Source organism: Epinephelus fuscoguttatus, linkage group LG8, assembly GCF_011397635.1.
Source record: "Epinephelus fuscoguttatus linkage group LG8, E.fuscoguttatus.final_Chr_v1".
Taxonomy (NCBI): domain Eukaryota; kingdom Metazoa; phylum Chordata; class Actinopteri; order Perciformes; family Serranidae; genus Epinephelus; species Epinephelus fuscoguttatus.
This window is the reverse complement of record NC_064759.1, coordinates 7,962,229-7,978,561: the sequence shown is the minus strand read 5'-3', so window position 1 is coordinate 7,978,561 and position 16,333 is coordinate 7,962,229. Positions and strand designations below refer to the sequence as shown.

The following is a 16,333-nucleotide window of genomic DNA, read 5'->3' as shown; positions in this document are numbered from 1 at the left end:
CCCGGGGTGGGGGAGCCCCTCTGTGTGTGGTTTTCTCCAGGTACTCCGGCTTCCTAACATGTAGGTTAGGTTAACTGATGACTCTAATAGGTGTGAATGTGGGCGAGAATTGTTGTCTGTCTCTAAGTGTCACCCCTGTGATAGTCTGGTGACCTGTCCAGGGTGGGCCTCCTGTTAAAATGCATGGTGCTTCAGTGGTTATGTAAAGGAAAAGGTTTGATTCAGATTTAGGAAGGAGGAAACGCATATTGATAGGGAGATAACACTGGTATGTTTGGTGCAGTCAATCACTTGGTACCATAAAACACAGTGTCATTAACTGTGATGCACTGTTCATCAAAAACACGACCATGTTCAACATCACAACACTGTGAAGGACAACATGGCTGACACCAGAGCAGGTGAGGCTGAGTTTTTAATGTGTTTGGAGGTATTTCCAGTTTACTTATTTTTATCATTTATCAGTTTTTCTCTTCAGAAGAAAACTTGCTCACCTGTGAGTTGAACCTCAGCTGGCAGACGCTGCAGGAGACGTGCTTCCTCTTTGCAGTGGGAGGGAGGCCGAGGGTGTGATGGAGGATGGCTTTCTGCACGGGGTCCATCTGGAGGATGGAGGGAGACACGGAAAGAGGCTAATTAAAACAGTTGCTAACGCTGACCTGTAAATCACCTTCACTCCTCCATCGCTCACTGGGCTGTAAAGAGAAAACAGGCTGCCTGAAGCTCTTTAGAAAGCCGACCATTCATCTTGCACTTCAACAGGTGCTTTCTGGCTCAGACATTAATACCCCATTTGGAAACTGGAGGCACACAGCATCAGTGTTTGACTGTGGAGACCTTACTGTAATGGCCGTAAGCAAAATCCCTCAAGTGAGCACTTTAAGGACACCAGTGGTGTTATTGCATCTCTTTATTATCATCAACAATTCCCCAGAAGCGACTAAAACCAACAATGAATTTAACCCACTAACAAGTATTGTCTCTGTAGCCACAGTCTGCTTATGCCTTTGTACCACAGTATTTCATTGCCGTCCAGAAATAAGAAAAGCACACATAAAAGAGCTTCTCTTGTATTTGGTGAAATATTCCTTCACTGTGATCAGTGTGGCTCGATGAGTGTATTGCTCATGGCTCATTTAACTATCAAAGCAGGGTAAAAAGAGAACCACAAGCACAAGGCTGATGTCTTCCTCATTACATTTATTCATTTGGTGCACACTTTTATCCAAAGTAACATACAAATGAGGTACAATCCAAGCCACAGTACATTAAAGACAACCCTTTGAGAATAAAGCCTCAACATTCAGTGCTACGCTCCAGCTGACACAAATGCCACAAGGTTTGCAGGTCCATAAAAGAACATACAAGTGCCTGAAAAGGATCTTTTTTTGAGGAAGAGTGTGAGAAGCAAGCTGGAGTTGCAGAGTTGCATCAGAAAAAATGAATTCCTTGTGTTTGGATTGCAGTAAAGACATATTGTATATCACCTAATGCTGCTTTGGGAAAATAGCTGCGTTCTGTGGAAGCACAAGCAAACCTCATGCTGTGGCCTCGTAGATAGTACCTGTTGGCGAGATAAATTCATTGGGCCGGGTGCAAGAACAACTTGTACAAGCATTTGTTTTTTAAGAGGATACTTTGCAGATGTGGCAAACTTCCCTCCATCTATCCAGTGCCTAGATATCCCTCCTCGCCCACGGCGAAACTCTGCCATCTGACGTATTTTGAGTCATCTGCTGGAGTTTCGCTGACTCTCAGGCTGTTGCTCGAACAGCAGGCGACATTTTCATATTGCCTGCTACGCATGCAATCGGACACGTAGTAAACAATAGACACGTATTTCAGTGTCGTGCTTAGCTGTAATAGTGAGAGTTTGTGAACAGGAAGTGGGCTTGGATTTCTCAAGGAAAGACAGTGATTTCAAATGCAATAATAATTGATGTAACACTATCACTTATCCTATATGGTCAATTTTTGTAGTATACTGCACACCAGTGGTTCCCAACTGGTCCAGCTCTCTCCTTAGTCTTTAATTCAAGGCCCACACAGTTTGATATGTTCAGCGCCATACTTGCGTTTGACCATGTAGTCAAGCTAGTTTGCTGTCTCTGTCAAGTAGCTGTCCGTTGGGCACTCACTCTACAGCAGGAAACAGCACTTCAAAATAAAAACTCTTGCGGTCCATTCAGAATAAACACGCAACCCACTTTTGGACTGCGACCCACCAGTTTGGAACCACTGTCTTACACAACAGCTACATGCACTTTATGACACGTACAATGTCAACAGCATAATGTCTGCTAATGTACTAAGAAATGACAAGTGATACATAACCATGACAACGAAGTATGTTCTTCCCTCTTTGTCGACTACCTACCATCACAAGCAAGTTCAGCTGCTATCCTTTCTCAGATGTTCTCCTTACAGTCATTATCTTTCAAATCTTCATTTGTCAAAGAGGACATTGTTTTGTCAGATCAATGTCCTTATTGTTATGTGACAGTTTGAGGAGAATTATGACAATGACATCCGAGAAAACAACCCTGTGTCACTTCAGTGTCGTTGAAATCTGGCACTTGGGCAGTGACTTGACGAAAATGTCGGCATGATATGTGGTCAGTCGCCGTTATAGTTTAACGCTTCTTGGCAGCATCAGGGGGAATATTAAGGCGGCGAAAGTTGATAAAGGTGGGTGGAAGGGTCCAACAAACATAGACTTTAACCCACAAGAGAGATTATTAAGACAAAACCTGGTGTTTTTTCCTAACCCTGACTATGTGCTTTTGGTGCCTAAACCTAACCATGTCAATTCGCAGTGTTGTGCTGACGTAGTGTGTTTATTTTCTCAGAGACTGTATGTTAGCCGTACATTTCCTGTGAAAAGAAGTGTAGTTTGAAAGAAGACAATGCATGTAACAGGCAGACCTTGACACTGCGTCCCAAAATGTCAACAACCAACGCACCCAGGGTGCCTTGCACATTGTATCTGGACATGGAAAGTCCATGACCAAATGTTGATATGTGACGAGGTCAGGGTGAGAATGCGTTGAAGAAAATACTGATTGTGTGAGCAAATTAAAGTCATTATTATATTGGTTGGCTTGTTTTTATTTGGCATCTGGAAATCGCAAAAAGCTGCAGAAGAAAAAAAAAAGCTTCCACTGTAATGAACAAAATTTTCAGATTCGGTGTGGATACAAAGAGAGATACAGATTTTTAAATTGACGTGCGATTTATTGGCATGCATTACTCACATTTGATCTGAAAAGATCTTTAATCTGAGTAAATTTGGAGATTAAATATGTTACAGAAACAAACTGACCGAAGCAAAGTATGGAGTTTATGCAAAACAAATATTCTCTTCATGATATTGTCATCCTCGCAGCTATCAACTCACTGAGAGGTATGATAATATTCATTTTTTTTTCACTTGGTATGATTTTATTGGTATATTTGGCAATTTATTTACTACGAACAGTGATCACAGTGTAACATCATCTTTTGTAATGTGTAATATTCTCTTGTCCATCTCCTGACCGCCATGTCTCTGTCTCCCATTTAAGCCATGGACCGCTTTACTTTTCCAGCACTCCTTTTTATTTCTGTCAAAATACAGCACTGCGCTCATGACAAATTGTTTTCCACTGTATTAATAATGTGTTTGCGGTCTCCTGATACAACCACTGACACTGCAAAATTTGTTATGCTTTTGTCTGATGATTTCTGACAGCAGGACAGGAAACTCTACAGCATGAAATTCTTCTTTTTCTGTCTTGGGTAACATTTATTCTAATGAAACTTGCCCATGAATGAGAACCAAGCAATTTACTCTTGTGCAGTAAAGAGAGTTTGTTGAATGTGAACTCACATACAAGCAAAAAATGAAGCACATTGTTTGGGAAATAATGAACCATTGCCTAATTATTGTAAATTTACCTGAGATGATTCACATAAACAGAAAAACCTCAGAGAAACCTCAGCCACACAACCAGCACATACAGTTATATCTTCAGGACTAACTGGGAGTAGGCATGCTACTGCATGGCTGCACGCTGCTTGTCTGGTTGGTATCTGCCTCCCTCTGTGTGGTGACAGGGCTTTGGGGAATGAACAAACACATCTGCCTCGCAGAGGAAGTGTCTCAATAGGCACCACTTGGCTGCAGAAGGCAGAAAGGTGCCTACAGTGTGTGGGAGGATTAATCCACCTTGACAATTGTGCTGCAGAAGGTAGGCACAATGATGTTATACTGTCGCTTTCTGTGGACGCTGTTTGGCTGAACTGAGGCTGTTTTCATTATTTGGGATTTCAAGTGTATTTGTGTGGAGAGGTAAAAAAAAGTTTCCCGAGATATTCACCTCTGGAACAGAAGTGGAAAACTACTGGTACTGACTAAAACAGAACTATACAGTAATCAGCTTATTCATGAATGTCTTTTTCTTTTCTCTATTTATTAATGTGATACATCAGTCTTGTTGACTGAAATGACGATCATGAATCCTGATTATTTAACTTTTTAAACATCATTATTGTTTGTTGTTGATTTTAATTAGATTTTTAATTATTCATCTATCTTTTTAATATTTGAATTGACAGAAATTTGCCTCACCTTCACGTTCTACCTAATAAACCTATAATAGTCATCAAAACGCTACTCGACCAGAAAGGTTATTAGTCTGCAAGGTTTCATTGGTCGATTCGTCGCAAAAAAAAACAACAACATAACAAACCAACAAAAAAAAAACCCAAACAAACATGAAACCCTATCAAGAGCTGCACCTCATCAAAATATATCAAAACCTATATGACTGGACCATGTGGGAATTTAATTTGAAAGGACAGACACAGGAAGTGGCCACGCTCTGCAGTCAGACAGGAATCACGTTACAAACCAATCACAGCCGACAGATATCTCTCCCTTCCTCTGTAAATATTCAGTCTGATAAATACAGAGAAGTTGATCATGTTAGTGCAGGGCTACCCAGAGCTTTACATCTGTCCCACAGACAATAGGCCTACACACTGATAAACAGCTCCTGGAAGAAGATCAGCTCTGCACTCAGTATTTCAGTTATGGTTGCTTAGGAACCTCAGACGCAACCTGCCGCTGCGCTCTTGAAAGCTGGCACATAAAAGGCACAAGAGTAGCACCTAGAGCCTGACCATTTCCCAGGTGGTTACAGACGCGGCATGTGTACAGCTCCTAATTTCCAGGGCTGGTACCTGCGGTTATTCCACAGGCTAGTTAATAACACGTCGGGCAGGAAATCCAAAGTGTGGGATCATTTTGAGAAGGTGAAGGACAAACCCAAGGTGATATGTAAACTCATCTGCATTGGTCGACTACAAACATGACGTATCATCTGAAACATGGAAGTAGCTACATGCCCATTAGCCCACAGCGTCATTAACAGGCGGCTCGCTCAGTGTGTGACGTGCACTTGTAGATAAAATATAGGCCTATATTAATGAAGGTTCATTAGTACGGTTTTGTGTTTCTCTGTAATGTAGCACAGTGTTAACAATGTTACTGATACTAGTCTTTCTCACACCTTCAACTCAAACCACCAAAATATATCATTTAATCATTACATTAATATGATAAACATGCAGGTGACTAGTCGACTAATGGACCTAAATGACGACTATTGGTCCCTTCGGAAAATTCTTAGTTTGGGGCAGCCCAAAAACTTGCTTTGAATGGACTTTCCTCCCATCAGATAATCACAGTTTGTTATATACACCTGTGCAGTCTAATGCAATGCAGTAGCCTTCCAACAAATCCTATTTTTTATTAAGCTAATGATGTTTAGTTCTTGTTTACACTGACATAAGTCGATTCAAGTCTTTGATCACTCTTCAGTAATTGGTGTTGGCGCTGGTCTTTACTGAAAGGTATTCCGATATTTTGATTGTCACCCACTCTGGCAGCAAAAGCAGGCAAACAATTCCTGAAAGCCTGAGGCAGGAAGGGGAGTAATCAGGTGCAGGTGACAGTGATGGCTGGAATGCTGCAGCAGCTTGGCAAAATAGACAATCTGGCTAAGACTGGCTTTGTATTTACACTGTGACAGGCTGAATGAGGAGCAGCTGGGTACGCAGGTGACGGGGTCAGGTGATCTCAGGAGGAGGTAAATGCACTGAGGCCAACTAGAGGAATGGAACATTGAATGGAAAATTCCGGGAAAGACACAGTTGGAGAAAGAGAAGGAAGTGACTAAAGAGGCAGGCAGTGCAGGCATCGTCATGACAGAAGGCCTGCTCTACGAATGGCTTCCAACATCCCTACAGGGTGGTCAGGGTGCCACCAAGAACTTGGACAAGGGATGACCTGGCTTAGAGGGACGGATGGTGGAGGACTGGGTCCAGAGAAGTAAGTGACTGAGGCAGAGAGCAGGGGGAAAAGAACTGGGCAGAGAAGCCTGACGGAGACAAACTGGAAAAGGCAGGCTGGACAGATACAGACTCTTAAAGAGAAGGAGAAGCTCGATCTGGTAAGGGAACATGACGTGGGTCTGAAGGGGGCACAGACTCTGAGAGGCTGGAAAGTAGTTTTAGGCTCAGAATGTCCGGAAGAAAAAGGCACTGAATAAAATGCAAAAGCTGGTTCGAACAGAGGAGATGGGTTCAGGTTTAGACAGAAGCAGAAACAGCAACACATTCTCACTCTGAACTCAAATAGCGATGCTTGGTTGCTAAAAAACCCATCATGGTTTGATTTAGAATAAGTAGTAGGGTTGTCATTAGGGCTGCAACGATTAGTCGACTAATCGATGACTAATCGACTATTAAAATAATAGGTGACAATTTAGTAGTTGACTAATCGGTTTGAGTCATTTTTCATAGAAAAGCACTATAAAAGTACCCCAAAATACTCTTACTGCAGCTTCTTATGTTCAAATATTGGCAGCTTTACACACTCTCCCATGACGGTGAACTAAAACCCTTTGGCATGAGTACAAAACAAGACATTAGATGACATCATTTTAGGGTTTGGGAGAGACAGACCGACATTTTTCAACATTTTAACACATTTTTCTATAAAATGATTAGTCGACTAATCGAAGAAATAATCGACAGATTAGTCAACAATGAAAATAATCGTTAGTTGCAGCCCCAGTTGTCATGTGACATACATAACATACATCACTAGAATAGTATGATATATATATACTAACATACTCATTGTTATTTCAATAAGTCAGTTGACTTTGGTTTAACACAGTACACAAACAGTGCTTTCCCAGGTGAAAGTCCCTAATTTGTTTGATCAGTCTACCTCCCCTCCCACCTGCCCTATGCAGACTTTCCTGCCCGTCTTACGACAACATTTGCTTGAAGCATTAAAAATTGCAGCCTCCAGGTGCATCTCATACCAACTGCTAAAGGGTACCATGGTGCGTATGTATCTGACGCCGAGAGCCACTGACCAAGCATCAATATTTGAAATATTTGACGAGTTGGGAGTGAGACTGGGTCGGAAACAGTTTGTCAAAGACTAGTTGAGAAGCAGTTCAGGCATTGCCTGGGTCCAGAACTTTGAACCCGTCATCTCCACTCAAGTTGACTGATTTGTCTGCCATCATGAGATGAAACACAGGTTTCTTGGTGCTATCGATCCAATGACCGCCACAGAAGGACACTATGCCATTGTCACACCATTGTCACTTCATGGTCAAGCTGTTGTCAGGCGTTTTTAAGATGTGCACCAGTACCAATGTAGCCTGGAAATCCAGACCCAAATCTAGAAAGATTTAGGGTCTGGCTACGAGTAATGCAAATGGCCCAACTCGAGGGGCGGCACCAAGCATGCATTTGTAAATATCACTGTACGCAATTGGATAACACTACGACCAATCAGAACAATACACGGGGTGACGTATCCGGAGCTCAGCGACCAGCGGAGCTAACTGGTAGATTAGACTCTTGCCGTATCCAGTTGGCAAAAAAGCAAAAACATCCTTCTTGCAAAGGAAAGATTCGAGCGCCGTCTTCTGTTCCTCTTTTAGAGAAAAAGCCAAGTCTAACTCGTTCATTGTAGCGGCCAAAGCTGTTTCAAACAGCTGGTGTTCATCCATAGCCATCTGTTTACTGACTGATTCCGGACTTCATCGTTGCAGTGCTATCATCATCTGTTTAGCTCGCCTCTGGCCCGCCTATATCAGATAGACCGATGTGATTGGTGCAGCTCGGCTCCAACGGCATGGGTAATGAACATCATTACTGATTGCCAGAGTGACTCGCTGAGCAAATTCAAATTGTGCTCTCGCGAGAACTCTGGATTTCCAGGGTAGTACCAGTGAGGAGTAATATCAACAATGGAGAGTGTATAGACAAGATAGACACTGTCATCAAGGCTGTTCTAAATCAACATATCTTCTCAATATCACTCAACATTTTTGTCTGTTTTTAGTTCGCGCCGCTACGATCTTAAAACCCTGGCAAAACCAGTATGTTGGCATGGCTATGCAACATATCCTTGAACTAAGAGTTGTAGGATATCTAACAAATTAGCACCCTGCAAATGATGTTACCTACTCAACGTGAAGTTATGTAGCTTAAAGGGGAAAAAAATGGTTTGACTTCCCTGCGTTATGGACTTGACAACATACCATAAAACAACTCAAGGTCACTTGGTTTCACATGGTTCCGAACCTGTTTGTTTGACCCATCCACCATCCCAACCTGCCTCCTTATGTGGGCTTTCGCTCCTTATACTACTTTCTTCTTTACTCCTGTCAGTGAATCCCTCTCCCCCACAGAAATCGGTAAGAGCAGAAGCAGTGTTAGACTAAAGATGGAAACTGAGTGTAACGTCTAGACAATTATTTGTGATATCAAGCAAGTTCAGGCAAATATCAGGCTCAAAGCAGACTCAGACTCAAATAGAGACAGATTTTACAAGGGGAAAAAGGCAGCTGTCATAGAGAGGGATAAGGTGTAATAATTGCTTAAATATGGGAATAACAGCACACATTCTTAGGAAGTCTCTCAAGTTGGGGAATTAACAGTGAATAGAATAGTTGTGAAAATAAGGTTCCATGTATCGAAAAGCTTACGGCATTAGGTAATATACAGTATCCCCTCACTGCAGTCTAGACAGCTACATTTTCAATTGGCAGAGAATAATTCCACATCAGCTTCTTCGAGGACCTGCAAACCTTGTGGCACTTGTGGAACGCTCAGTGTTGAGGCACTTATTTTCAAAGGCTTCCTTGATCTGCTGAGGCTTGGACTATACCTCATTTGTACATTGCTTTGGACAAAAGTGTCTGCATCTTGAGAGACAACTTCAACTTGTGCTTACAGCTGGTCAGTTGCTGCGTGAAGCTGGTGTGAATGTAAGATTGTCAGTTTCAGAAAGGTACAGAAATTGTCAGATGCCACCGCTCCAATTCTTAAGACAGAAGGGTGTGTGTGCAGGTAGGGGAGGGGGTTTCTGAAGCAGTTCTGATGAAGTATACTGGTACCTTTGGACGGAGACAGTAGATTCAACATCAGATTTAATGCCAAAAAGGTGCAATTAAAAGATAAAAAGGATTTGTAAGGCCAGTGAAGTAGTGCCACCTGAGTGGATCTACTCTTAAAGTGAACAGTCAACTCTATAAGTATCTATTTAAGTACTGAACTGTACACTAAATACTGCAGATTTTTCTTCCTGTCTTTAATCGTGTATCTATTTTCTTCCACGTACCATATGTCTTAAATAAAGTGAGTTGTAACTGTAATATTTTAAATGCTTCCATTTTCACAGATGTGATCCAGTCAATAATTTCTGGCGGAATGAATACACTTGGTTTTATAATCAAAATCATGCTTCAATAAAACGTTCCTCTCACAGCAAAACAATTACAGCAATTGAGCTGTCAGCAAAGAGAGGGAGTCTCACATGAATCACTCACAGTGCCTCTGTTCACAGACAATGCTCAGTATCACAAAGTAGTCCTTGGTGGGTGTTTTCAGACACTTAGGATCCACTGTGGCACTCAACATAAAACGCTTGGCGAGGAATGGCATTGTGTTTCAGCACCGCAGCGCATTTATATTTCTGATAGGAAATGTCTCCACAGTCTGTATTGACACTGATAATATGTAACCCCAAACAAGGTGCTGGTCTGCGGGGAGATTATATGTGGTTTTCAAATCAAACTGCCAAAACCGGGACAGATGCTACATAATCCTGCTTTGAGCTGATTCATTCCTAAAAACACATACAGGGTGTTGAAGGGGAAATTAGAAATAAAAAGGTTCAAAATATTAAAGCTACACTAAACAATGTTTTATGTTAACAATGGATCAAATTTGTACTGTCATATCAGAGGATTACCACCTGACTCTGCAGGTTCTTGCAGCTCTACAAAGCTTTTTAGCACCTTTCAGCTCAATGTTTTGCTCTTTATACCCGTAACTTTAGTGTTGTGATTTTAATTGACTCTCACTGCTTTTGTTAAGTGTGTAATTTTCAAGTTTCCAGCAGCAGCAAGAGCAGCAGTAGGGAGCTGTTTTCAGAAAAAAAGGTAAGAACTTCAGCAAAATGTCCTCATTGCAAAAGTAATAATTGTTGACTGTACCTTGATAAACACCAAAAAATATTCTTATCTCTGCTTGTAAATGCTAAATGGTTGGGTTAAAGGAATACTTCACCCCCAAATGACCCTTTGTATATCAGTTACTCACATCCTGTTAAACTGAATTCATGTAAGAGAGCTTTGTTTTTCTCACATGCATCCACAGTGTAAGAAGAATCCAAAAAACAAAGACATTTCTTGATAAATGTAATTATATGGGGTCCGTGTCTAACAAAAGCAAAACTACTGAAAAACAAACACACACACAATTCATGCAGTACAAAATACTTGCTCAGTACTACCCAAACACATGCATTTTTAAACTTTTGTATTTAAACTGAACTGGAAGTGAAATGTATCTATGCCCTCTTCAAAGCCAGACTCCATCGACAAAAAGAGTAATTTTACCTCGCTGTACACAGTAGCTGCTGGTCTACCGCTGCCTCAGTCCGTTAGTTTGTTTTGTGTTGTTTGTAACTTTGATGTTTTAAAGGGTTAGTTCAGATTCCCCAAAGTCACACAACAACACAAACAAACTCCTGATTAAGGCAGTGGTAGACCAGCAGCTCCCATGTTCAGCAAGGTAAAATTACTCTTTTTGTCAATGGAGTCTGGCTTTGAAGATAACATAGGTAAGTTTCACTTTTATTTCAGTTCCCCGTTGGAAAGGGCTGTTTGTTTGAGAAGTACTGAGGATACGACTGGATACATGAGACTTGGATTATACTACACGAGTTGAGTTGAGCGTGAGAATTTGTAAACCGATGTTTTGATATAGTTTTGCTGTTGTTAAATGCAGACCCCAAAGTTTCCTTTAAAGTGCTACAAAAGCTCTGATAAAACCAATAACACCAAATGGCAAACTGACGCAGTTAGCAACTGGCTGATGAACATAGTGGAGCATTTAGCTACTAAAGAGCTAGATATTTCACTCAAGAGGTGGTGGAGACCAAAACCGAGCTACAAGTGCAGTGAATATTGCGTTTAATATTCATTTATCCCTAGAAACACAAATCCAAATGTATGCTAATGTGACATCATATCGGCTGGCAACGCGTTCTCACTCCGACCTCGTCACATATTGACGTTTGGTCATTGGCTTTCCACGTCCACATACAACGTACAAGGTACCCTGGGTGCATTGGTTGTAGACATTCTGCGACACCGTGTCAAGTTCTGCCTGTTACATGAATAAATGCACTACGTCAGTACGACACCGCAAATTTTCTTTCAACAACAAACGCACATGGTTGGATTTAGGAAAAAAGAACAGGGTTTGGTTTTAGAATCTTACGGGACACAAACACCACTGTCTCAGGTGAAAGTCAGTGTTTGTTGGACCCATACACCACCCTCCCGTCCCTTTCGCCACCTTAACTTTTGTCCTTGTCCCGCTGCGTTTCTCCCTGTTGGATACCATTAAACTATAACGCCAACCTGCCACGTATCATGCCGATGTAAAAGGACGCTTTTTTTCGTTGGTTTCTGATGCTGCAAGTCACTGCACTGATTACGCACCAGATTCCAACGACTTCGGATTGAGACCGGGTTGTTTGCTAACAAATTTACAATATCATCTTATAGGGGTCTGCCCACTGGTCCGACATCCCATTGTTCCGACCATATTAAACCCATTGTTCCGACCATATTAAACCCATTGTTCCGACCATATTAAACCCATTGTTCCGAAGTCCCGTTGTTCCGAAATCATCATGATGCCCTGTGGTTAAGGTCTGGTTAGGTTTAGGCACAAAAACCACTTGGTTAGGGTCAGGAAAAGATCATGGTGTGGGTTAAAATGAAAAAGAAAGTGACAAACACATAAGCCGTGAGCCTGCTCCGCCTCAAGCCTTTCCCAGCTGACCCAGAGCCGGTCGCGGCGCACCATCAAGGCAGAAATACGCCCGCCGGGAGCCGTTCAGCACCGCGGAGAGCTCCCCACACAACCCGGACCCCAGAGTTAATAACAGGAGGTTATGGTGTTTCATTCTCTCCTCTCTATGACACTTGTATCTCAACCAGTATCCTACTTTTGTTGCATTTGCTGATCCTCTATGGTACACAAATACAATATAGCCTAGTGTAATCACATATCGGAACAACGGGACGTCGGACTATTGGGATGTCGGAACAATGCTACGGCACCAACTTATAAGGTGAAAAATAACAATAATGTGTTTACAGCATGTTCCACTGCCCGTTAGTGGCCACTAAATTAGTACTGCAGCTTGAAAGCAGAAACAAATCCTTGGTTTTGCTCCATTGCGATATATTAGAAAATAAAATTCAGTGATGGCATAAATGCTTTCAAGGTCTGATGAAAAACACAGCCAGAGCAAACTGTGGCAAGGTCATGCCCTCCTATGTTAAGAATGGTTACACTTAAGTGAAAAATTGCAGTTATCCTGGATTGTATGGCTCATGACTGTCCAGAGACAATAAAAGCTTTTACAGCAGTATTCAAAGGTAGTATGATCTAATACACCTACTTAACAGTTGGGTGGGGGGAAAAAACGGAATGCATTATCGGCTTTTAATGGAGAATACGTTTACTGAAAATGACTCAGAGAAATGAAATGTTTAAAATATAGAGCACAGCATTTTAGAGTAGCTAACATCAGGAAGGAGCCTCCAGAATATCAGAGGTGACCAGCTGCTATGAGTTCATATCACTGTCATATCAGTGACATCTGTTCTTTTGTTCTTTTGATTGCAATGCTACGCACAGTCAGCATTATAAAACACACTGCGTTAAATGTGTGTAGGCAATGTCAGAGAGGTAGAAGCAAGCAACACCCACTCTCTCAGCTGGAATGCATGTGATGATATACAGTGAAATGTGCAGCTTTTCACCCTGAAAACTCTGCACTACGTTACCAGAGCGGAGACTGTCCTCTGCCTTTGCCCTGACACACTTTGTTGCTAAATTGGAGAGAAAAAAAAGTGTTATGCAACAGTCTACCTTTGTACTGTAAATCTCACCCAAGTTTTTTGGGAAGGGAGAAGAGGATGACACATGGAGTTGGCAAGGCTCGCTGGCAGGAGGGAAACACTACAGCAGAGAACCAGACACACTGCAGCCTGCTGGGAAACTGGGGCCTGAGCTCTGGAAAGCTAACGCCAGTTAAAAACATCTGGGCCACGAGAGAATGGATGACCTCTTACTAGAAACACGCACTGGGCTAGAAACATGTTATTTCTCCTTCACTGTGGTGCAGATGCTGTGAAATGAATCTGTGGTGATGAGGCCACAAGAAATGGCACAAATCCTGCAAAGTGATCAGGCGAGATTTAAATATGTGGCAATATCATTAATCACTGGGTATTAAGTGTTGAAAATGGGATTCAAAGTTCTCCGTCTGAATTTATTCCACTGAGCTATTCTTGGCGGCTAATTTACCCACAATTCAGTGCCGAAATTCCCCCACCTCCTGTGCATCTTTTTTTCCATGTATCTTTTTAAGAAACCCCCCCGTCACTCTCTCCCTGCACTGAAACATGATGTGTTCAGGGCCTCGTCTGCAGAGAGCAGCTGCAGTGCCAGGGACATGTTATTCCCCGAGCTCCTGCTCCCATCAGCCACCCACTGAGCCACACACTCCACATGGGCCACGCCTGCCAGGGACGGAAATGTCTCTGGAGCAAATGTACCGCGACACACATAACGCATGAACTACAAACACCCACACACACCCACACACACACACACACGCAGCGTATCACACATGCCCATTTCTAAGCCTGCAGCAGCGTACAGTGCACGATAAATTCAGTGTCATCTTTCAAATCACTTCCTAAAGCTCTAATATGCAATTTTTCCTCAGTTGGTTGAGTTCCAGCACTAACACTTGTCAATCATCCTGATGAGCTGTCTGCCTCAAAACAGCCTCTCGCCTGAGGCGGAGGTAACCGTAAAGCCGCCACAGACGATCAGAGAGCAGATGGCGAACACAGCCAATCTGCAATTAAAGAAAGCGAAATGTTTGCAGTGTCTTTGAACAGGTCTTGTACTCACATAAACATCCTTAACATTGTCGAAAAAAGCTCTTTCAGGTAAACATGGAGGGTTTAGGATCTTACACAGAGTCACACAGTCAGTAATGTGTGGTGTAGCTTATTTATTTAAATATTAAAACATTGCATAATGCAGCTTTAAATAGCTTTCTGCTTTAAATTCTTGTTGATCTTGTGCTCTTAACACATATTTGCTTTTTGTTTCTCACATTTTTTTAATCTGCAATTTCATTTTTCTATCCCCCGTCATGTTTTCTCTGTCTTCATTTTGATGCCTTAATTTCACTTACAAAATTTCAGATGTATTTGACAATAAAGTTGAATCTAAATCCAGATTTTAAAGCTTTATTCTTTTGTTAGCATTCTGAGAAAATTCAATAAGGTATCGTAACAATATAAGTACATCTTTCTTCTCCGTGGGTGTCTCCTTTCATTCGTCTGTCTGCCTCTGATTCACTCTGACGTGTCTCTGTCAGCGGAGACGTCGGCAGCGTGTCGACAGAGAGGGAGAATAAGCAGGTCATTTGCCGGATACTATCTGACAGCCCACAGAAGGCCTGTCCGCCTCAAAGTTCAGCACAGCAGCCGCCGCTGACGCTCCCCTACTCAGCGCTGCCGGATAATGTGACAGGACAAGACAGTGATGAGCTGAGATGGCGGTCGAGACGGGCTGACTTTTACAGCCGACGACTGATAAAGGGAACAAAAACACACACTGAGTGCTATCTGTTGTGGTCGCAGGAGTCTTCGTATGCCAGCCGTCCCTGATATGGGCTTGTGTGTGACAAAAAGAGTTAGTGTCCAACAAACAAGCTGGCATTAAAATACAGCACAGAGGATCAAATAATCAATTACGTGACATTTGAGTTTAATTCGGCTGTCTGAGCGTTTTCTGAGGAGATTACTATCACTCTGAAGGAGCAGTTAGTTGCATTTTTGCTGTCTGAACGTGTGTTAATTATCGTGCATCATGTACGAGGTAGGAAAAGCACAACCTCCTTTTACTCCAAAACAACTGTGGACAGGAACAACCTCTAAGTTATTAATTATTGATGCTATTATGCTTTGTTTACATCAGTTAAGCAGTAAAACCGGTGTGTTTGGTTAATCATCTAATAAGCAACACACAAAATGGTGGTCTTCCATCAACATTATAACTCAAACCTCTTCATTATGCATGTAAATACATAATTTATGTGGTCAAACAAATTACAGATTGGGGCTTGGAAGATTCTTGGAGTTGTAACTCGGCCCTCTGTGAACTGTAGGCAGTGATTCTGGTTTTCAAACCCACTCTTTTTTGGGGGGATAGAAATAGAAACACATCGTAAAAGGTTCATAATATTCCAAGACTGACTTGACAGTGTTTTTGGATCTATTGTCTCTATGCATAAGATTGACGTGCTTTCTCTCGACTGAACCCGATTGCAAACCAAACAACAGGAGTAAGGATGCTTTCACACCTGTCTGGTTAAGTTAAAACAAACTCAGGTCTGTTTGCGCTGGTGTGAAAACTGTCAATCAAACCCTGGCGTGGACCAAAGAATCGAACCGAGAACACAAGAAAAGTTGGGTCTCTGTGGAGCTAGATTATGGTCAAAAGTTTTGTAATTGAAAAAATAAAATTTGAAACTGAAAATTCATGTGTTGATCTTAAATTTTGAAAAATACAACAATGTATTCAAAATAAAAAAAAGTGTATGAAACTTTTTTTCAGGTTAAATATAATTTTGATTCACTTTGGTAATTCT

At 41.9% G+C, this 16,333-nt stretch overlaps 1 protein-coding gene across 1 annotated transcript in view; it reads right to left on the bottom strand.

Moving 5' to 3' along the window:
- znf385d (zinc finger protein 385D) overlaps window positions 1–16,333 on the bottom strand; it is a 128,980-nt gene that overhangs the window by 66,763 nt on the left and 45,884 nt on the right. The window contains exon 3 of the mRNA XM_049583493.1: window positions 495–602. Within this exon, the coding sequence (XP_049439450.1) occupies window positions 495–602 (108 nt within the window). The remainder of the gene's footprint in view (window positions 1–494; window positions 603–16,333) is intronic.